A 21,419-nucleotide genomic window follows, 5' to 3' on the forward strand; every position below is an offset into this window, starting at 1 on the left:
GTGTGTTTAGGGAGAGGTTGTTGTGTGTTTAGGGAGAGGTTGTTGTGTGTTTAGGGAGAGGTTGTTGTGTGTTTAGGGAGACGTTGTGTGTTTAGGGAGAGGTTGTGTGTTTAGGAGAGGTTGTTGTGTGTTTAGGGAGAGGTTGTGTATTTAGGGAGAGGTTGTGGTGTGTTTAGGAGAGGTTGTGTGTTTAGGGAGAGGTTGTTGTGTGTTTAGGGAGAGATGGTGTGTTTAGGGAGAGGTTGTGTGTTTGGGGAGAGGTTGTTGTGTGTTTAGGGAGAGGTTGTTGTGTATTTAGGGAGAGGTTGTGTGTTTAGGGAGAGGTTGTTGTGGGCTTAGGGAGAGGTTGTGTGTTTAGGGAGAGGTTGTGTGTTTAGGGAGAGGTTGTTGTGTGTTTAGGGAGAGGTTGTGTGTTTAGGGAGAGTTGTGTGTTTAGGGAGAGGTTGTTGTGTGTTTAGGGAGAGGTTGTGTGTTTAGGGAGAGGTTGATGTGTGTTTAGGGAGAGATTGTTGTGTGTTTAGGGAGAGGTTGTGTGTTTAGGGAGAGGTTGTTTTGTGTTTAGAGAGAGGTTGTGTGTTTAGAGAGAGGTTGTTGTGTGTTTAAGGAGAGTTGTATGTTTAGGGAGAGGTTGTTGTGTGTTTAGGGAGAGGTTGTTGTGTGTTTAGGGAGAGGTTGTTGTGTGTTTAGGGAGAGGTTGTTGTGTTTAGGGAGAGGTTGTGTGTTTAGGGAGAGGTTGTGTGTTTAGGGAGAGGTTGTGTGTTTAGAGAGAGGTTGTTGTGTGTTTAGGGAGAGGTTGTATGTTTAGGGAGAGGTTGTTGTGTGTTTAGAGAGAGGTTGTGTGTTTTAGAGAGGTTGTTGTGTGTTTAGGAGAGGTTGTTGTGTATTTAGGGAGAGATTGTGTGTTTAGGGAGAGGTTGTTGTGTGTTTAGGGAGAGATGGTGTGTTTAGGGAGAGGTTGTGTGTTTAGGGAGAGGTTGTTGTGTGTTTAGGGAGAGGTTGTTGTGTATTTAGGGAGAGGTTGTGTGTTTAGGGAGAGGTTGTTGTGGGCTTAGGGAGAGGTTGTGTGTTTAGGGAGAGGTTGTGTGTTTAGGGAGAGGTTGTTGTGTGTTTAGGGAGAGGTTGTGTGTTTAGGGAGAGGTTGTTGTGTGTTTAGGGAGAGGTTGTGTGTTTAGGGAGAGGTTGTGTGTTTAGGGAGAGGTTGTTGTGTGTTTAGGGAGAGGTTGTTGTGTGTTTAGGGAGAGGTTGTGTGTTTAGGGAGAGGTTGTGTGTTTAGGGAGAGGTTGTTGTGTGTTTAGGGAGAGGTTGTTGTGTGTTTAGGGAGAGGTTGTGTATTTAGGGAGAGGTTGTTGTGTGTTTAGGGAGAGGTTGTGTGTTTAGGGAGAGGTTGTTGTGTGTTTAGGGAGAGGTTGTTGTGTGTTTAGGGAGAGGTTGGTGTGTGTTTAGGGAGAGGTTGTTGTGGGTTTAGGGAGAGGTTGTGTGTTTAGAGAGAGGTTGTTGTGTGTTTAGGGAGATGTTTTGTGTTTAGGGAGAGGCTGTTGTGTGTTTAGGGAGAGGTTGTTGTGTGTTTAGAGAGAGGTTGTGTGTTTAGAGAGGTTGTTGTGTGTTTTGGGAGAGGTTGTATGTTGTATGTTTAGGGAGAGGTTGTTTTGTGTTTAGAGAGAGGTTGTGTGTTTAGGAGAGGTTGTTGTGTGTTTTTGTATGTTTAGGGAGAGGTTGTTGTGTGTTTAGGGAGAGGTTGTTGTGTGTTTAGGGAGAGGTTGTTGAGTGTTTAGGGAGAGGTTGTTGTGTTTAGGGAGAGGTTGTGTGTTTAGGGAGAGGTTGTGTGTTTAGGGAGAGGTTGTGTGTTTAGAGAGGTTGTTGTGTGTTTAGGGAGAGGTTGTATGTTTAGGAGAGGTTGTTGTGTGTTTAGAGAGAGGTTGTGTGTTTAGGGAGAGGTTGTTGTGTGTTTAGGGAGAGGTTGTTGTGTATTTAGGGAGAGATTGTGTGTTTAGGGAGAGGTTGTTGTGTGTTTAGGGAGAGATGGTGTGTTTAGGGAGAGGTTGTGTGTTTAGGGAGAGGTTGTTGTGTGTTTAGGGAGAGGTTGTTGTGTATTTAGGGAGAGGTTGTGTGTTTAGGGAGAGGTTGTTGTGGGCTTAGGGAGAGGTTGTGTGTTTAGGGAGAGGTTGTGTGTTTAGGGAGAGGTTGTTGTGTGTTTAGGGAGAGGTTGTGTGTTTAGGGAGAGGTTGTTGTGTGTTTAGGGAGAGGTTGTGTGTTTAGGGAGAGGTTGTGTGTTTAGGGAGAGGTTGTTGTGTGTTTAGGGAGAGGTTGTTGTGTGTTTAGGGAGAGGTTGTGTGTTTAGGGAGAGGTTGTGTGTTTAGGGAGAGGTTGTTGTGTGTTTAGGGAGAGGTTGTTGTGTGTTTAGGGAGAGGTTGTGTATTTAGGGAGAGGTTGTTGTGTGTTTAGGGAGAGGTTGTGTGTTTAGGGAGAGGTTGTTGTGTGTTTAGGGAGAGGTTGTTGTGTGTTTAGGGAGAGGTTGGTGTGTGTTTAGGGAGAGGTTGTTGTGGGTTTAGGGAGAGGTTGTGTGTTTAGAGAGAGGTTGTTGTGTGTTTAGGGAGATGTTTTGTGTTTAGGGAGAGGCTGTTGTGTGTTTAGGGAGAGGTTGTTGTGTGTTTAGAGAGAGGTTGTGTGTTTAGAGAGAGGTTGTTGTGTGTTTTGGGAGAGGTTGTATGTTGTATGTTTAGGGAGAGGTTGTTGTGTGTTTAGGGAGAGGTTGTTGTGTGTTTAGGGAGAGGTTGTTGTGTTTATGGAGAGGTTGTGTGTTTAGGGAGAGATGGTGTGTATAGAGAGGTTGTTGTGTGTTTAGGGACAGGTTGTTGTGTGTTTAGGGAGAGGTTGTTGTGTTTAGGGAGAGGTTGTGTGTTTAGGGAGAGGTTGTTTTGTGTTTAGAGAGAGGTTGTGTGTTTAGAGAGAGGTTGTTGTGTGTTTAGGGGAGAGTTGTATGTTTAGGGAGAGGTTGTTGTGTGTTTAGGGAGAGGTTGTTGTGTGTTTAGGGAGAGAATGTTGTGTGTTTAGGGAGAGGTTGTTGTGTTTAGGGAGAGGTTGTGTGTTTAGGGAGAGGTTGTGTGTTTAGGGAGAGGTTGTGTGTTTAGGGAGAGGTTGTTGTGTGTTTAGGGAAAGGTTGTATGTTTAGGGAGAGGTTGTTGTGTGTTTAGAGAGAGGTTGTGTGTTTAGAGAGGTTGTTGTGTGTTTAGGGAGAGGTTGTTGTGTATTTAGGGAGAGATTGTGTGTTTAGGGAGAGGTTGTTGTGTGTTTAGGGAGAGATGGTGTGTTTAGGGAGAGGTTGTGTGTTTAGGGAGAGGTTGTTGTGTGTTTAGGGAGAGGTTGTTGTGTATTTAGGGAGAGGTTGTTGTGTGTTTAGGGAGAGGTTGTTGTGGGTTTAGGGAGAGGTTGTGTGTTTAGGGAGAGGTTGTGTGTTTAGGGAGAGGTTGTTGTGTGTTTAGGGAGAGGTTGTGTGTTTAGGGAGAGGTTGTTGTGTGTTTAGGGAGAGGTTGTGTGTTTAGGGAGAGGTTGTTGTGTGTTTAGGGAGAGGTTGTTGTGTGTTTAGGGAGAGGTTGTTGTGTGTTTAGGGAGAGTTGTGTGTTTAGGGAGAGGTTGTGTGTTTAGGGGAGGTTGTTGTGTGTTTGGGAGAGGTTGTGTATTTAGGGAGAGGTTGTTGTGTGTTTAGGGAGAGGTTGTGTGTTTAGGGAGAGGTTGTTGTGTGTTTAGGGAGAGATGGTGTGTTTAGGGAGAGGTTGTGTGTTTGGGGAGAGGTTGTTGTGTGTTTAGGGAGAGGTTGTTGTGTGTTTAGGGAGAGGTTGGTGTGTGTTTAGGGAGAGGTTGTTGTGGGTTTAGGGAGAGGTTGTGTGTTTAGAGAGGTTGTTGTGTGTTTAGGGAGATGTTTTGTGTTTAGGGAGAGGCTGTTGTGTGTTTAGGGAGAGGTTGTTGTGTGTTTAGGGAGAGGTTGTGTGTTTAGGGAGAGGTTGTTGTGTGTTTTGGGGAGAGGTTGTATGTTGTATGTTTAGGGAGAGGTTGTTGTGTGTTTAGGGAGAGGTTGTTGTGTGTTTAGGGAGAGGTTGTTGTGTTTATGGAGAGGTTGTGTGTTTAGGGAGAGATGTGTGTATAGAGAGAGGTTGTTGTGTGTTTAGGGAGAAGTTGTTGTGTGTTTAGGAAGAGGTTGTTGTGTGTTTAGGGAGAGGTTGTTGTGTGTTTAGGGAGAGGTTGTTATGTGTTTAGGGAGAGGTTGTTGTGTGTTTAGGGAGAGGTTGTGTGTTTAGGGAGAGGTTGTTGTGTGTTTAGGGAGAGGTTGTGTGTTTAGGGAGAGGTTGTGTGTTTAGGGAGAGGTTGTTGTGTGTTTAGGGAGAGGTTGTTGTGTGTTTAGGGAGAGGTTGTGTGTTTAGGGAGAGGTTGTGTGTTTAGGGAGAGGTTGTTGTGTGTTTAGGGAGAGGTTGTTGTGTGTTTAGGGAGAGGTTGTGTATTTAGGGAGAGGTTGTTGTGTGTTTAGGGAGAGGTTGTGTGTTTAGGGAGAGGTTGTTGTGTGTTTAGGGAGAGGTTGTTGTGTGTTTAGGGAGAGGTTGTTGTGTGTTTAGGGAGAGGTTGTTGTGTTTAGGGAGAGGTTGTGTGTTTAGAGAGGTTGTTGTGTGTTTAGGGAGATGTTTTGTGTTTAGGGAGAGGCTGTTGTGTGTTTAGGGAGAGGTTGTTGTGTGTTTAGAGAGGTTGTGTGTTTAGAGAGAGGTTGTTGTGTGTTTTGGGAGAGGTTGTATGTTGTATGTTTAGGGAGAGGTTGTTGTGTGTTTAGGGAGAGGTTGTTGTGTGTTTAGGGAGAGGTTGTTGTGTTTTGGAGAGGTTGTGTGTTTAGGGAGAGATGTTGTGTGTATAGGGAGAGGTTGTTGTGTGTTTAGGGAGGTTGTTGTGTGTTTAGGGAGAGGTTGTTGTGTTTAGGGAGAGGTTGTGTGTTTAGGGAGAGGTTGTTTTGTGTTTAGGAGAGGTTGTGTGTTTAGAGAGAGGTTGTTGTGTGTTTAGGGAGAGTTGTATGTTTAGGGAGAGGTTGTTGTGTGTTTAGGGAGAGGTTGTTGTGTGTTTAGGGGAGAATGTTGTGTGTTTAGGGAGAGGTTGTTGTGTGTTTAGGGAGAGGTTGTTGTGTGTTTAGGGAGAGGTTGTTGTGTGTTTAGGGAGGTTTGTGTTTAGGGAGAGGGTTGTGTGTTTAGGGAGAGGTTGTTGTGTGTTTAGGGAGAGGTTGTGTATTTAGGAAGAGGTTGTTGTGTGTTTAGGGAGAGGTTGTGTGTTTAGGGAGAGGTTGTTGTGTGTTTATGGAGAGGTTGTTGTGTGTTTAGGGAGAGGTTGTTAGCGATTGAAAGTCACTCTTGGCTGAGTGGCTGGGTAATAAATGAGTTCCTGTCAAAGGGAGGGGACAGACAGGTCTGTGGTTATGCTCTGGGTCTGGTGGTAGATTGGTGGGTACCCACTCAGACTGAACTTGTCGCTTTACCTGGGATGTGTTCTCTTTCTCTGTCCAGGTGAGGCATCTGGGCAGGAAGGTAGAGTTCGCAGTGTCATGGCAGCCTGACATTTCTCCCACACGCATTGTGCATCCCAGCCAGGGGACCATGGTGCTGCCAGCCACTCCCTACCTAGGCCACTGCGGCTTGGACGCATACCCACTGCAGATCATTTGGTTAAACATGATACAGTATGAAATAGTCTGAAATAGAAGTTCAAAGGATTTTTGTGCGGGATATATAATCAATGCCCATTTCCAACCTCTAGGAATAAACTATTTATGATGGTGTGTGAACTCCTGAACAGAAGTAAAGATCCTCTCTCTTTCTCTCCCTCCCTCCCTCTCTTTCTCTCTCTCTCTCTCTCTCACTCTCTCTCACTCTCTCTCACTCTCGCTCTCCCTCTCTCTCTCTCTCCCTATCTTTCTCTCTCTCCCCCCTCTCTCTCTCCCTCGAAATATCTCTCTCTCTTCCTCTCATTCCCTTTCTCTCTAACTTTCTCTCTATCTCTCTCTCCTTCTCCTCGCTCCCCTTCCCTCTCTCACTCTCTCTTCCTCTCGCTCCCTCTCTCTTTCTCTCTCTCTCTCTGTCGCTCTCTCTCACTCTCTCTGCCTCTCGCTCTCCCTCTCTCTCTCTCTCTCTTTGTCTCTCTCTCTCCCTTTCCCCGAGGATAGCTGCAGCTCTTCATTTCTCCTGGTCCAGAGAAGTGCAGAGGTGTTGACCCAGTATTCATCTCACTTAATATTCCTCATATAACCACTCAAAGGCTAATTGGGGGAAGAGACACCTCATTAAGGTTCATTTGATCTAAAAATATTCATTATCTGAAGAGGTCGGAGCATTAAGCAAGAAAACATGCAGAGCCTCTCATCCCTTTGAATGTGTTTAGCTATGGATTTACCTGCCATTCCCCCCTTTTTCCTCACCAGACACAGGTTTTGAAGTGTGAATTCTTACGTGAGTTCTGTGAATTCGTCTGAACCTTTCCTTAAATCAATATTTTTCCATTAATGTAATGGACACACGTAATATACCAAACAATAGGAACACCTTCCTAATATTGAGTTACATCCCATATTTTGCCCTCAGAACAGCTTCAATTCATTGGGGCATGGATTCTACAAGGTGTATAAAGCATTCCACAGGGATGCTGGCCCATGTTGACTCCAATGTTTCCCACGGTTGTGTCAAGTTGGCTGGATGTCCTTTGGGTGGTGGACCATTCTTGATACACACAGGAAACTGTTGATCATGAAAAACCCAGCAGCGTTGCAGTTTTTGACACAAACCGGTCCGTCTGGCACCTACTACCATACTTTTGTCTTTCCCATTCACCCTCTGAATGGCACACATACACAATCCTTGTCTCCATTGTCCCAAGGCGTATACATCCTTCTTTAACCTGTCTCCTCCCCTTCATCTACACTGATTTGAAGTGGATTTAACAAGTGACATCAATAAGGATCTTAGCTTTCACCTGGTCAGTCTATGTCATGGAAAGAAAATGTTTTGTATAGTCAGTGTATATGCTCTGTGATGTTAGACACAGCAGTCCTTACCTAGTAGAACACTACCTAGCTACCTTCAGGGCAGAGATCAAAGCAGTGGCAGCTTTATGGGCCAGATTGCAGCTCACAGACGGCAGCTCACAGACGGCAGCTCACAGACGGCAGCTCACAGACGGCAGCTCACAGACTGCAGCTCACAGACGGCAGCTCACAGACGGCAGCTCACAGACGGCAGCTCACAGACGGCAGCTCACAGACGGCAGCTCACAGACTGCAGCTCACAGACGGCAGCTCACAGACGGCAGCTCACAGACGGCAGCTCACAGACGGCAGCTCACAGACGGCAGCTCACAGACTGCAGCTCACAGACGGCAGCTCACAGACGGCAGCTCACAGACTGCAGCTCACAGACTGCAGCTCACAGACGGCAGCTCACAGACTGCAGCTCACAGACGGCAGCTCACAGACGGCAGCTCACAGACTGCAGCTCACAGACGGCACACAGCGTTCATTTACATTCCTTCAATTCTCTGTCTTTAGTGCTTTTAGCAATTGAGTATACGTCGACTTTCATGTTTATTTTCTGTTTAACCTTTATTTAACTAAGCAAGTCAGTTAAGAACAAATTCTTATTTACAATGATGGCCTAGTTATAAATCCCCCCCGGCCAAACCCTCCCCTAACCCAGATGAGCTGGGCTAATGGTGCGCCTCCCTATGGGACTCCCGATAACGTCCTGTTGAGATACAGTCCAGGATTGAACCTGGGTCTGTAGTGATGCCTTAGATCACTGCACCACTCTGGAGCCCAAACTGTCATGTATGGCAGTTAAAATAGAATACAGGGAGCACCAGGGAGCCCCAGGGAGCCCCACGCACACTTCCCGGGCCCTGTTCTTTAGTTTCACTTTTATTGCCATGCTTTCATCTTTGGAAAATAATGAACATTGGCCGTTCCTTCTTGACTTGGTTAAGCTCATTAAGTTCGCCTCCACTTTGTGTGTATGTCGTTCTTCCGTTGGCATCCCGTTTTCAACGTTCTCAATCCAGCCTGTCGTTGTCTGGGAGAAAGTGGCCCTCGGGATTATGTGGGAGTAGTGGAGTAGATTAATAGGTTAGACCCCCGGGAGACAACATGGGGATGTGGGAGGAGGTAGAGCTCATACCTGGTTCTAAGGTTGCTGCACCCACAGAAGTGGACACCCACAGAAGGGGCATGTCACACAGTTGTCATGGCACTTTCTTGAAAACTGTCTTTTACATGTTTTTATGTATAAGATGTAATATAGAAGACTAAACTGCATTATAATTCACTTTCAGCTTCATTTTGGCAGACTTACACTATCTGACCAAAAGTATGTGGACACCTGCTCAACAAACATCTCATTCCAAAATCATGGGCATTAATATGGAGTTGGTAGCCCTTTGCTGCTATAACGGCCTCCACTCTCCTGGGAAGGCTTTCCACTAGATGTTGGAACATTGCTGCTATAACAGCCTCCACTCTTCTGGGAAGGCTTTCCACTAGATGTTGGAACATTGCTGCTATAACAGCCTCCACTCTTCTGGGAAGGTTTTCCACTAGATGTTGGAACATTGCTGCTATAACAGCCTCCACTCTTCTGTGAAGGCTTTCCACTAGATGTTGGAACATTGCTGCTATAACAGCCTCCACTCTCCTGGGAAGGCTTTCCACTAGATGTAGGAACATTGCTGCTATAACAGCTTCCACTCTTCTGTGAAGGCTTTCCACTAGATGTTGGAACATTGCTGCTATAACAGCCTCCACTCTTCTGTGAAGGCTTTCCACTAGATGTTGGAACATTGCTGCTATAACAGCCTCCACTCTCCTGGGAAGGCTTTCCACTAGATGTAGGAACATTGCTGCTATAACAGCTTCCACTCTTCTGTGAAGGCTTTCCACTAGATGTTGGAACATTGCAGCGGGGATTCGTTCCATTCAGCCACAAGAGCATTAGTTAGGTCGGGCACTTAATGTTGGGCGATTAGGCCTGGCTCGCAGTCAGCATTCCAATTCATCCCAAAGGTAGAAGTAAAGGAGGAAGGGAAGTGCTGCTAAGGTACACAATAGTAGGTTTTGGTAGACAGAAGGTGCTAAGGTACACAGTATTAGGTTTTGGTAGACAGAAGGTGCTAAGGTACACAATAGTAGGTTTTGGTAGACAGAAGGTGCTAAGGCAATAGTAGGTTTTGGTAGACAGAAGGTGCTAAGGTACACAATAGTAGGTTTTGGTAGACAGAAGGTGCTAAGGTACACAATAGTAGGTTTTGGTAGACAGAAGGTGCTAAGGCAATAGTAGGTTTTGGTAGACAGAAGGTGCTAAGGTACACAATAGTAGGTTTAGTTAGACAGAAGGTGCTAAGGTACATAATAGTAGGTTTTGGTAGACAGAAGGTGCTCTTTGGTTAAATAGCCCTTACACAGACTGGAGGTGTGTTTTGGTTCATTGTCCTGTTGAAAAACAAATGATAGTCCCACTAAGCCCAAACCAGATGGGATGGAGTATCACTGCAGAATACTGTGGTAGCCATGCTGGTTAAGTGTGCCTTGAATTCAAAATAAATCACTGACAGTGTCACCAGCAAAGCACCCCCACCCCATCACACCTCCTCCTCCTCCATGCTTCATGGTGGGAACAACTCATGCGGAGATCATCCGTTCACCGACTCTGCATCTCACAAAAACACGGTGGTTGGATCCAAAAATCTCAAATTTGGACTCATCAGACCAAAGGACAGATTTCCACTGGTCTAATGTCCATTGCTTGAGTTTCTTGGCCCAGTAAGCCTCTTCTTATTATTGGTGTCCTTTAGTAGTGGTTTCTTTGCAGTAATTTAACCATGAATTTCCTCTGAACAGTTGATGTTAAGCTCTGCCTGTTTTTTATTGTATTTTTTAATTGAACCTTTATTTAACTAGGCAAGTCAGTTAAGAACAAATTCATATTTACAACGGCCTACACTGGCCAAACCTGGATGACGCTGGGCCAATTGTGCGCCGACCAATGGGACTCCCAATCACGGCCGGTTGTGATAAAGACTGGATTCGAACCTCTGCTCTGTTACTTGAACTCTGTGAAGCTTTAATTTGGGCTGAAATTTCTGAGGCTGGTAACTCTTATCCTCTGCAGCAGATGTCTTCCTTTCCTGTGGCGGTCCTCGTGAAAGCAAGTTTCATCATAGCGCTTGATGGTTTTTGTGTCTGCACTTGAAGAAACGTAATGTCTTAAAGTAATGATGGACTGTTGTTTCTCTTTACTTATTTGAGCTGTTCTTGCCATAATATGGACTTGGTCTTTTACCGAATAGAGCTATCTTCTGTATACCACCCCTACCTTGTCACAACACAACTGATTGGCTCAAATGCAATAAGAATAAGAATAAGAATTCCACAAATTAGGCACACCTGTTAATTGAAATACATTCCAGGTGACTACCTCATGAAGCTGGTTGAGAGAATGCCAAGAGGGTACAAAGCTGTCATCAAGGTAAAGGGTGGCTACTTTGAAGAAACTTAAAAATTAAATATATTTTGATTTGTTTAACACTTTTTTGGTTACTATGTGATTCCATATGTGTTATTTCAGAGTTTTGATGTCTTCACTGTTATTCTACAATGTAGAGAATAGTACAAATAAAGAAAAACCCTGGAATGAGTAGGTGTGTCCAAACTTTTGACTGGTACTGTGCTTTTGAATATATAGTGTATTTTACTAACACCAGATTTGTAAATGGTCTCCTTTATACACATCTCTTCCTAATTGGTAATTGGCAATAGCAGACATTGCTGACATTCTGATGTCCCACTAGTACAGTGTTTATCCAGTTCTGGTTCCAAAACAGTAAAGGCTCCAGCAGCAGCAGCAGGTGTATGTGTGTATGTGTGTATGTGTGTGTGTGTGTGTGTGTGTGTGTGTGTGTGTGTGTGTGTGTGTGTGTGTGTGTGTGTGTGTGTGTGTGTGTGTGTGTGTGTGTGTGTGTGTGTGTGTGTGTGTGTGTGTGTTGTGTGCGAGCGTGCGTGCGTGCGTGTGTGTGTTGATCAGAGCAGAGTCTCTTCCTCCTGCCAATACTCCCAGAGTCCTGTTTGATTGGAGTGTTTCTCTGAGAGCATTATAAATACCATGAAGACAGTTGGTTCCCAGAGCTTTATGGCTCCCTGGGTGCCTGTTGTCAAAACCTGCCATCTTGTTGGGAATAAATAGATAATTGGCAGGGAAGAGATCCATATCCCTTCCTACCCCTCCTGTGAGTTGTCCTTCATCATGACTGGGGGGGGGGGTTATGACACATGTAAGTGCTACTGGGTAAGTGGACTGACTGAACTGTGCAGTTATCAGTCTACATAATGACAGACAACCCACCCCTCCAGCTCCCCAGTGAAACACAGTGGAGAATGAATGGTGCTGTTGCCTGGTGCTTACACGTTTTGGGAAGAAGAGGAGGGAGACAAAAGAGGGTGTCATTGAGATAAGGTGATGATCAGAGAGAAAGAGGGTGTCATTGAGATAAGGCGATGATCAGAGAGAAAGAGGGTGTCATTGAGATAAGGCGATGATCAGAGAGAAAGAGGGTGTCATTGAGATAAGGCGATGATCAGAGAGAAAGAGTGTGTCAGTGAGATACAGTGATGATCAGAGAGAAAGAGGGTGCCAGTGAGATAAGACGAGGATCCGAGAGAACGAGGGTGTCAATTGAGATACGGTGATGATCAGAGAGAAAGAGGGTGTCAGTGAGATAAGACGAGTATCCGAGAGAAAGAGGGGAGAAGGAGGCAGGTTTACTTTACATGACAAAGTTGTATTATTTGTATGGACGATGGGCACAGAAATGCAGATGTGATTGGTAGTGGTGCTCCAAACCAGACAGTGTAAGGTTGCAGAGTGTACTACTAGAAAGGGCCCAGTGCAGAGTGTACTACTAGAAAGGTCCCAGTGCAGAGTGTACTGCTAGAAAGGGCCCAGTGCAGAGTGTAATACTAGAAAGGGCCCAGTGCAGAGTGTAATACTAGAAAGGGCCCAGTGCAGAGTGTAATACTAGAAAGGGCCCAGTGCAGAGTGTAATACTAGAAAGGGCCCAGTGCAGAGTGTAATACTAGAAAGGGCCCAGTGCAGAGTGTACTACTTTAGAAAGGGCCCAGTGCAGAGTGTAATACTAGAAAGGCCCCAGTGAAGAGTGTACTACTTTAGAAAGGGCACGGTGCAGAGTGTACTACTAGAAAGGGCCCAGTGCAGAGTGTACTGCTAGAAAGGGCCCAGTGCAGAGTGTACTACTAGAAAGGGCCCAGTGCAGAGTGTACTGCTAGAAAGGGCCCAGTGCAGAGTGTACTACTAGAAAGGGCCCAGTGCAGAGTGTACTGCTAGAAAGGGCCCAGTGCAGAGTGTACTACTAGAAAGGGCCCAGTGCAGAGTGTACGACTAGAAAGGGCCCAGTGCAGAGTGTACGACTAGAAAGGGCCCAGTGCAGAGTGTACGACTAGAAAGGGCCCAGTGCAGAGTGTAATACTAGAAAGGGCCCAGTGCAGAGTGTACTAATAGAAAGGGCCCAGTGCAGAGTGTAATACTAGAAAGGGCCCAGTGCAGAGTGTAATACTAGAAAGGGCCCAGTGCAGAGTGTAATACTAGAAAGGGCCCAGTGCAGAGTGTAATACTAGAAAGGGCCCAGTACAGAGTGTAATACTAGAAAGGGCCCAGTGAAGAGTGTACTACTTTAGAAAGGGCCCAGTGCAGAGTGTACGACTAGAAAGGGCCCAGTGCTCAGTGTAATACTAGAAAGGGCCCAGTGCAGAGTGTACTAATAGAAAGGGCCCAGTGCAGAGTGTAATACTAGAAAGGGCCCAGTGCAGAGTGTAATACTAGAAAGGGCCCAGTGCAGAGTGTAATACTAGAAAGGGCCCAGTGCAGAGTGTAATACTAGAAAGGGCCCAGTACAGAGTGTAATACTAGAGAGGGCCCAGTGAAGAGTGTACTACTTTAGAAAGGGCCCAGTGCAGAGCATACTACTAGAAAGGGCCCAGTGCAGAGTGTACTGCTAGAAAGGGCCCAGTGCAGAGTGTACTACTAGAAAGGGCCCAGTGCAGAGTGTACTGCTAGAAAGGGCCCAGTGCAGAGTGTACTACTAGAAAGGGCCCAGTGCAGAGTGTACTACTAGAAAGGGCCCAGTGCAGAGTGTACTACTAGAAAGGGCCCAGTGCAGAGTGTACTGCTAGAAAGGGCCCAGTGAAGAGTGTACTACTTTAGAAAAGGCCCCGTGCAGAGTGTACTACTAGAAAGGGCCCAGTGCAGAGTGTACTACTAGAAAGGGCCCAGTGCAAAGCATACTACTAGAAAGGGCCCAGTGCAGAGCGTACTACTAGAAAGGGCCCAGTGCAGAGTGTACTGCTAGAAAGGGCCCAGTGCAGAGTGTACTACTAGAAAGGGCCCAGTGCAGAGTGTACTACTAGAAAGGGCCCAGTGCAGAGTGTACTACTAGAAAGGGCCCAGTGCAGAGTGTACTGCTAGAAAGGGCCCAGTGAAGAGTGTACTACTTTAGAAAAGGCCCCGTGCAGAGTGTACTACTAGAAAGGGCCCAGTGCAGAGTGTACTACTAGAAAGGGCCCAGTGCAAAGCGTACTACTAGAAAGGGCCCAGTGCAGAGTGTACTACTAGAAAGGGCCCAGTGCAGAGTGTACTACTAGAAAGGGCCCAGTGCAAAGCGTACTACTAGAAAGGGCCCAGTGCAGAGTGTACTACTAGAAAGGGCCCAGTGCAGCCTACAGAGCAGCAGAGGATTGTTGGGATGATCAGGAATCTGGGTCACCTGTTCTAACACTTTGTTTCCTGCTGTATCCTGGGTCCTGCTAGAGTCATTATTATGCATTTGGTATAATTAACACATGTACCAAAATGTGTAAATATGAACCTGACATGAAAATTCACAAACCCTAATTAATCATTTTCTGTCTTTTGATATCCAACCTGGTCGTCATTATAATTATTTACCTTCCTTGATCCTATGTAAATGCTGCCAGTGAGGCCTCCCTCTCCCTCTCTCTCCCTCTCTCTCTCCATCTCCCTCTCTCTCTCCCTCTCTCTCTCCATCTCCCTCTCCCTCTCTCTCTCCCCCCCTCTCTCCATATCCCTCTCTCTCTCTCCATCTCCCTCTCTCCATATCCCTCTCTCTCTCTCCATCTCCCTCTCTCCCCTCTCTCTCTCTCTCTCTCTCTCTCTCTCTCTCTCTCTCTCTCTCTCTCCATCTCCCTCTCTCCATCTCTCTCCATCTCCTCTCTCTCTCTCTCTCTCTCTCTCTCTCTCTCCCCCTCTCTCACTCCCTTTCTATCTCTCTCTCTCTCCCTTTCTCTCTCTCCCTCTCTCTCACTCCTTCTCTCTCTCTCCCTTTCTCTCTCTCTCTCTCTCTCTCTCTCTCTCTCTCTCTCTCTCTCTCAGCACCCGGGGTGTCAAACAGAACCTGGGGAGTCAAACAGATCCCGGGGTGTCAAACAGAACCTGGGGAGTCAAACAGAACCTGGGGAGCCAAACAGATCCCGGGGTGTCAAACAGAACCTGGGGAGTTAAACGGAACCTGGGGAGTCAAACATAACCCGTGGAGTCAAACAGCACCCAGGGAGTCAAACAGCACCCAGGGAGTCAAACAGCACCCAGGGAGTCAAACAGCACCCGGGGAGTCAAACAGCACCCGAGGAGTCAAACAGCACCCAGGGAATCGGCGAGAAGGTGCTGCTGGGAGTTAATAGGGCTGGAGGATAGCGAGTGTGTAGATGGTGCTGCTGGGGGTTAGTGGGGCTGGAGGATAGAGAGTGTGTAGATGGTATATTGCTGTAGATGCTTTTTAGGGATTTCTCCTCCATGCCTCTCCTTGCCTGGCCATCTGTTCACCCATATGGAGGCATGGATGGAGGAGCCACTTCTGGTAAGACCGGCAGAAGAAGGTTCTCAGTGGTAGACACACACACAGTCAGTAAAGTTTAATTCACATCTGGGACAGAGCAGTCATTCTGTGTATGACAAAGTCCTTACAGCGCCACTGTCACTGTGATGGCTGTAAGAGCTAGTGTCAGGTAAACATGCCAGTCTTCTGAAACACAACACTGTGATGGCTGTAAGAGCTAGTGTCAGGTAAACACGCCAGTCTTCTGAAACACAACACTGTGATGGCTGTAAGAGCTAGTGTCAGGTAAACACACCAGTCTTCTGAAACACAACACTGTGATGGCTGTAAGAGCTAGTGTCAGGTAAACACGCCAGTCTTCTGAAACACAACACTGTGATGGCTGTAAGAGCTAGTGTCAGGTAAACACGCCAGTCTTCTGAAACACAACACTGTGATGGCTGTAAGAGCTAGTGTCAGGTAAACACACCAGTCTTCTGAAACACAACACTGTGATGGCTGTAAGAGCTAGTGTCAGGTAAACACGCCAGTCTTCTGAAACACAACACTGTGATGGCTGTAAGAGCTAGTGTCAGGTAAACACGCCAGTCTTCTGAAACACAACACTGTGATGGCTGTAAGAGCTAGTGTCAGGTAAACACGCCAGTCTTCTGAAACACAACACTGTGATGGCTGTAAGAGCTAGTGTCAGGTAAACACGCCAGTCTTCTGAAGCACAACACTGTGATGGCTGTAAGAGCTAGTGTCAGGTAAACACACCAGTCTTCTGAAGCACAACACTGTGATGGCTGTAAGAGCTAGTGTCAGGTAAACACACCAGTCTTCTGAAACACAACACTGTGATGGCTGTAAGAGCTAGTGTCAGGTAAACACGCCAGTCTTCTGAAACACAACACTGTGATGGCTGTAAGAGCTAGTGTCAGGTAAACACGCCAGTCTTCTGAAACACAACACTGTGATGGCTGTAAGAGCTAGTGTCAGGTAAACACGCCAGTCTTCTGAAACACAACACTGTGATGGCTGTAAGAGCTAGTGTCAGGTAAACACACCAGTCTTCTGAAACACAACACTGTGATGGCTGTAAGAGCTAGTGTCAGGTAAACACACCAGTCTTCTGAAACACAACACTGTGATGGCTGTAAGAGCTAGTGTCAGGTAAACACACCAGTCTTCTGAAGCACAACACTGTAATGGCTGTAAGAGCTAGTGTCAGGTAAACACACCAGTCTTCTGAAACACAACACTGTGATGGCTGTAAGAGCTAGTGTCAGGTAAACACACCAGTCTTCTGAAACACAACACTGTGATGGCTGTAAGAGCTAGTGTCAGGTAAACACGCCAGTCTTCTGAAACACAACACTGTGATGGCTGTAAGAGCTAGTGTCAGGTAAACACGCCAGTCTTCTGAAACACATCACTGTGATGGCTGTAAGAGCTAGTGTCAGGTAAACACGCCAGTCTTCTGAAACACAACACTGTGATGGCTGTAAGAGCTAGTGTCAGGTAAACACGCCAGTCTTCTGAAACACAACACTGTGATGGCTGTAAGAGCTAGTGTCAGGTAAACAAGCCAGTCTTCTGAAACACAACACTGTGATGGCTGTAAGAGCTAGTGTCAGGTAAACACACCAGTCTTCTGAAACACAACACTGTGATGGCTGTAAGAGCTAGTGTCAGGTAAACACACCAGTCTTCTGAAGCACAACACTGTGATGGCTGTAAGAGCTAGTGTCAGGTAAACACGCCAGTCTTCTGAAGCACAACACTGTGATGGCTGTAAGAGCTAGTGTCAGGTAAACACGCCAGTCTTCTGAAACACAACACTGTGATGGCTGTAAGAGCTAGTGTCAGGTAAACACGCCAGTCTTCTGAAACACAACACTGTGATGGCTGTAAGAGCTAGTGTCAGGTAAACACGCCAGTCTTCTGAAACACAACACTGTGATGGCTGTAAGAGCTAGTGTCAGGTAAACACACCAGTCTTCTGAAACACAACACTGTGATGGCTGTAAGAGCTAGTGTCAGGTAAACACGCCAGTCTTCTGAAACACAACACTGTGATGGCTGTAAGAGCTAGTGTCAGGTAAACACACCAGTCTTCTGAAACACAACACTCTGATGGCTGTAAGAGCTAGTGTCAGGTAAACACACCAGTCTTCTGAAACACAACACTGTGATGGCTGTAAGAGCTAGTGTCAGGTAAACACGCCAGTCTTTTTCCTTTTGAACCTTAATTTAGTTGTTTTCCTCTTTCCGCTGAGAGCTGAGGGCTTTTGCAATGAGAGTTGATGGATTTCAAATACCTCTCCTTTTGTTGAAACCTCTTAAACATTGAATGGGGGGTTCTCTTCAGAAACAATACATTGTCCTTATGTTTAGGGGTTGCAAATAAAAGGCCTGATTGTTCAATAATTGATTATTGCGGCCGGTTAAAAGGAAACAGCACTTCCCTTTTGTCTGTCTGCTCTGTTTGTGTGTTCAGAGGGGGAGGAGTGGAGGATTCTGAAGACATGTCATTGGTTAATAGGAGGGATCTAAAGACATGTCATTGGTTAATAGGAGGGATCTGAAGACATGTCATTGGTTAATAGGAGGGATCTGAAAACATGTCATTGGTTCAATAGGAGGGATCTGAAGACATGTAATTGGTTAATAGGAGGGATCTGAAGACATGTCATTGGTTAATAGGAGGGATCTGAAGACATGTCATTGGTTAATAGGAGGGATCTGAAGACATGTTATTGGTTCAATAGGAGCATTCTGAAGACATGTCATTGGTTAATAGGAGGGATCTGAAGACATGTCATTGGATAATAGGAGGGATCTGAAGACATGTCATTGGTTCAATAGGAGGATTCTGAAGACATGTCATTGGTTAATAGGAGGGATCTGAAGACATGTCATTGGTTAATAGGAGGGATCTGAAGACATGTCATTGGACAGTGGAGGGATCTGAAGACATGTCATTGGTTAATAGGAGGGATCTGAAGACATGTCATTGGACAGTGGAGGGATCGGAAGACATGCCATTGGTTCAATAGGAGGATTCTGAAGACATGTCATTGGTTCAATAGGAGGGATCTGAAGTCATGTCATGTCATTGGTTCAATAGGAGGGATCTGAAGTCATGTCATTGGTTCAATAGGAGGGTTGTCAAGTCAAGTCATTGGTTCAGTAGGAGGGTTCTGAAGTCATGTCATTGGTTCAATGGGAGGGTTCTGAAATCATGTCATTGGTTCAACAAGGTCCTCCCAGTCAAGTGTGGTGATTCCATTTCCCCTCATGTCAGTCGTTGTTTCTCACCTCTCTCATGCTACAGCACAGTCAGGCTGAACGCTGTTCATGTTCTTCAGGTGGGCCTGTTGGGGACACACACATCGTATGCACAGAGAACACTGTAGGTGGCACACACACCCTGCATCATTACTTGTGCACATTACAGTGACCTGATACAGAACCAGGGCACTTTGTAAATGTCACGGACCAGCCCTCTCCCCTCTTTGCCCACAGAATAAAATGAATTGAATGGTGTGCTATCAGCAGCAGCAAGATAAATCTGTCGCTTTAAAAGAAAGTAGCAATTAGGTGTGGAAAGCCTAGTGGAGGGAGAGAGAGAGAGAGTAAGAGTAAGAGAGAGGGAGAGAGAGAGAGAGAGAGAGAGAGAGAGAGAGAGAGAGGGAGGGTACGGGGCTGCTTTTAGGAGTAACCCCCAGCCCTTTCCTAATGCATGGGACCAGAGAGGCTATGTGACAGGGGAGCGCAGGTGAGCTGTTTATCATCAATAGAGGGGATGGGGTGGAGGTCAGGGGGAGATGGAGCCTCTGACCAGGTCCATTACATAGACCAAAGATGGGAACTGAGGCTCTGTTGCCAGATGCTATTTCTGAACTCTTCATATCTTCCCTCTGATTCTACAGTTGATCTAACGATTCACCTCACACCACTCTCACAGTCCTTCCTCTCTCCTTTCCCCTATTCTCTCCCTATATCTCTCTATATCTGTCTCTCTCAACAAACACATACACTACCGGTCAAAAGTTTGAGCTCACTTAGAAATGTCCTTCTTTTTGAAAGAAAAGCTCATTTTTTGTCCATTAAAATAACATCAAATTGATCCGAAGTACAGTGTAGACATTGGTAATGTTGTGAATGACTATTGTAGCTGGAAACAGCAGATTGTTTATGGAATATCTACATAGGTGTACAGAGGCCCATTATCAGCAACCATCACTCCTGTATTCTAATGGCACGTTGTGTTAGCTAATCCAAGTGTATCATTTTAAAGGCTAATTGATCATTAGAAAACTATTTTGCATTTATGTTAGCACAGCTGAAAACTGTTGTTCTGATTAAAGAAGCATTAAAACGGTCCTTCTTTAGACTAGTTGAGTATCTGGAGCATCAGTATTTGTGGGTTTGATTACAAGCTCAAAATGGCCAGAAACAAAGACCTTTCTTCTGAAACTCGTCAGTCTATTCTTGTTCTGAGAAATGAAGACTATTCTATGCGAGAAATTGCCAAGAAACTGAAGATCTCGTACACCGAAGTGTACTACTCCCTTCACAGAACAGCACCAACTGTCTCTAACCAGAATAGAAAGAGGAGTGGGAGGCCCCGGTGCACAACTGAGCAAGAGGACAAGTACATTAGAATGTCTAGTTTGAGAAACCAACGCCTCACAAGTCCTCAACTGGCAGCTTCATTAAATTGTACCCGCAAAACACCAGTCTCAACGTCAACAGTGAAGAGGAGACTCCGGTTGAGGACTTGTGAGGAGTCTGTTTCTCAAATTAGACACAAGGAAATTTTGGAATGACCCCAAACGTTTTAACGGTAGTGTACACACACACACACACAATCTCTCCTCTTCATACTGTATCTGTGTGACCTTGATCTGCCAGCAACTTTCAGTCAGTACCAAAAAATTAATTACAGACTGTCAAACTGCTGGGGGAGGAATTATTTGTCAAATTTTTCCACCTCTCTTTCTCTCTCTCTCTCATTATCTATTTATATCTCTCTCTTTCTCTTTACCTCTTTCTTTCTCTCTCTACCTCTACCTCTCTCTTTCTTTTTTCTTTTTCACTCTTTTTCACTCTTTCTCTCTCTACCTCTTTCTTTCTCTCTCTACCTCTTTCTTTCTCTCTCTACCTCTTTCTCTCTCTCTCTCTTTCTCTCATTCCCTCTATTTACTTGAATGCCCTTTCCAGTACAGGGGGAAATGTATTGCTTGTAGGACCGGTGGAATATGGACAATGGGCAGCATGGAGTGCAGGGTTATCTGGCCAGCCTGTGAGCGCAGCGGGGAGATCGATGTGACCCGTGATACACTGTCATCACAATTCCCACCCTGGCTGTCCTATTTGTCTTGCGCTAGGAAGCTGGGATGGCTGGTGTCATCTCAGAGCTAGATTATCTGGGTGAATCATAGCTCCAGACACTCTCAGGGTTCTGTCTATTTACCCCTGTCGTTCCCTCTGTGTGTGGGGGAGGGATGGAAGGAGAGGAGAGGGGGAGAGATGGAATGAGAGGAGGGGGAGTAGAGGAGATAGGGGATGGAGGGATGTGGGAGAGGAGGGGGAGTAGAGGAGATGGGGGATGGAGGGATGGGAGGAGAGGAGGGGGAGGGGAGATGGGAGGAGAGGGGTGGGAGGAAAGTGAGAGAGGGCTTTGGGAAGGTAAAATACAATGCTCCTTGCTTTTTGGGTAGCTGTCTCCGTGGTGATACTGCTCTGATCTGGGTTTTTCACTCTGCTGCGTATAGATGAACCACTCTTCAGAGAGAGGCTGTACAGGACATGCAGTCAGTCCCTCAGCCTGGTCACTCTGCTGCTTCCACTGTCTACCATTAACAATGCTTTCAGCTTTATTCAACTGTTCATATGTCCCTGTGAATGTGATGGAATGTGTGTTTGTGCATCAGTTTTATTTGAACAGCCCCGTTACGTGTGATAAAGCTGGTTGTAAACCAAGGTCTATTGTGTGTTGTGTTAAGCAGAAGAAGGGCAGCTGGCCCTGCCCATGATGAAGCCAGGCTTTGAGAAGATGGCCCTGGGTGGACAGACCCTGCCTCCAGGCTTCCCTGCGCCCTTCCTCTTCGCCGACGGACTCAACTCTGTGGAGACTCTGCTCACCAACATCCAGGTGGAGACACAGTCTTTGTGTTTTGGAATATTGGCACTGGTGTGAGTGGGTGCTGCTGTAGGGAGTGTGTGTGTGTGTGTGTGTGTGTTATGGTGCCCTAGTTGTTAGCCCTGGGGTTAAAGGTTAAAGTGCTGTGCTCTTCTCTGTGTCCCTCGGGCGGCGCAGGGTCTGCTGAAGGTAGCCGTGGACAACACCCGTGTGCAGGAGAAACACGTTCAGCAGCAGAGGAAGGAGCTTAAGATGGAGCTCTACAGAGAGAGAGAGATGAGAGAGAGTCTGGAGAGACAGCTCTCCTCCGAACTGCACAGCCGAGGTAGGAGAGAGGGAGAGGAAGTGTGTGTGCGTGTGC

At 46.2% G+C, this 21,419-nt stretch overlaps 1 protein-coding gene across 10 annotated transcripts in view; it reads left to right on the top strand.

Annotated features, from left to right (window-relative positions):
- Window positions 1-21,419, top strand: part of LOC112230541 (dachshund homolog 2-like) — a 328,693-nt gene that overhangs the window by 284,251 nt on the left and 23,023 nt on the right. For 7 of the 10 annotated variants that reach the window (XM_042311575.1, XM_042311576.1, XM_042311577.1 and 4 more), the window contains 2 exons: window positions 20,922-21,070; window positions 21,227-21,383. In XM_042311575.1, coding sequence (XP_042167509.1) covers window positions 20,922-21,070; window positions 21,227-21,383 — 306 coding nt within the window. The remainder of the gene's footprint in view (window positions 1-20,921; window positions 21,071-21,226; window positions 21,384-21,419) is intronic. The other 3 variants (XM_042311579.1, XM_042311578.1, XM_042311583.1) reach the window with 3 other exon arrangements.

The sequence above is a fragment of the Oncorhynchus tshawytscha genome, linkage group LG33, assembly GCF_018296145.1.
Source record: "Oncorhynchus tshawytscha isolate Ot180627B linkage group LG33, Otsh_v2.0, whole genome shotgun sequence".
Classification (NCBI taxonomy): Eukaryota; Metazoa; Chordata; class Actinopteri; order Salmoniformes; family Salmonidae; genus Oncorhynchus; species Oncorhynchus tshawytscha.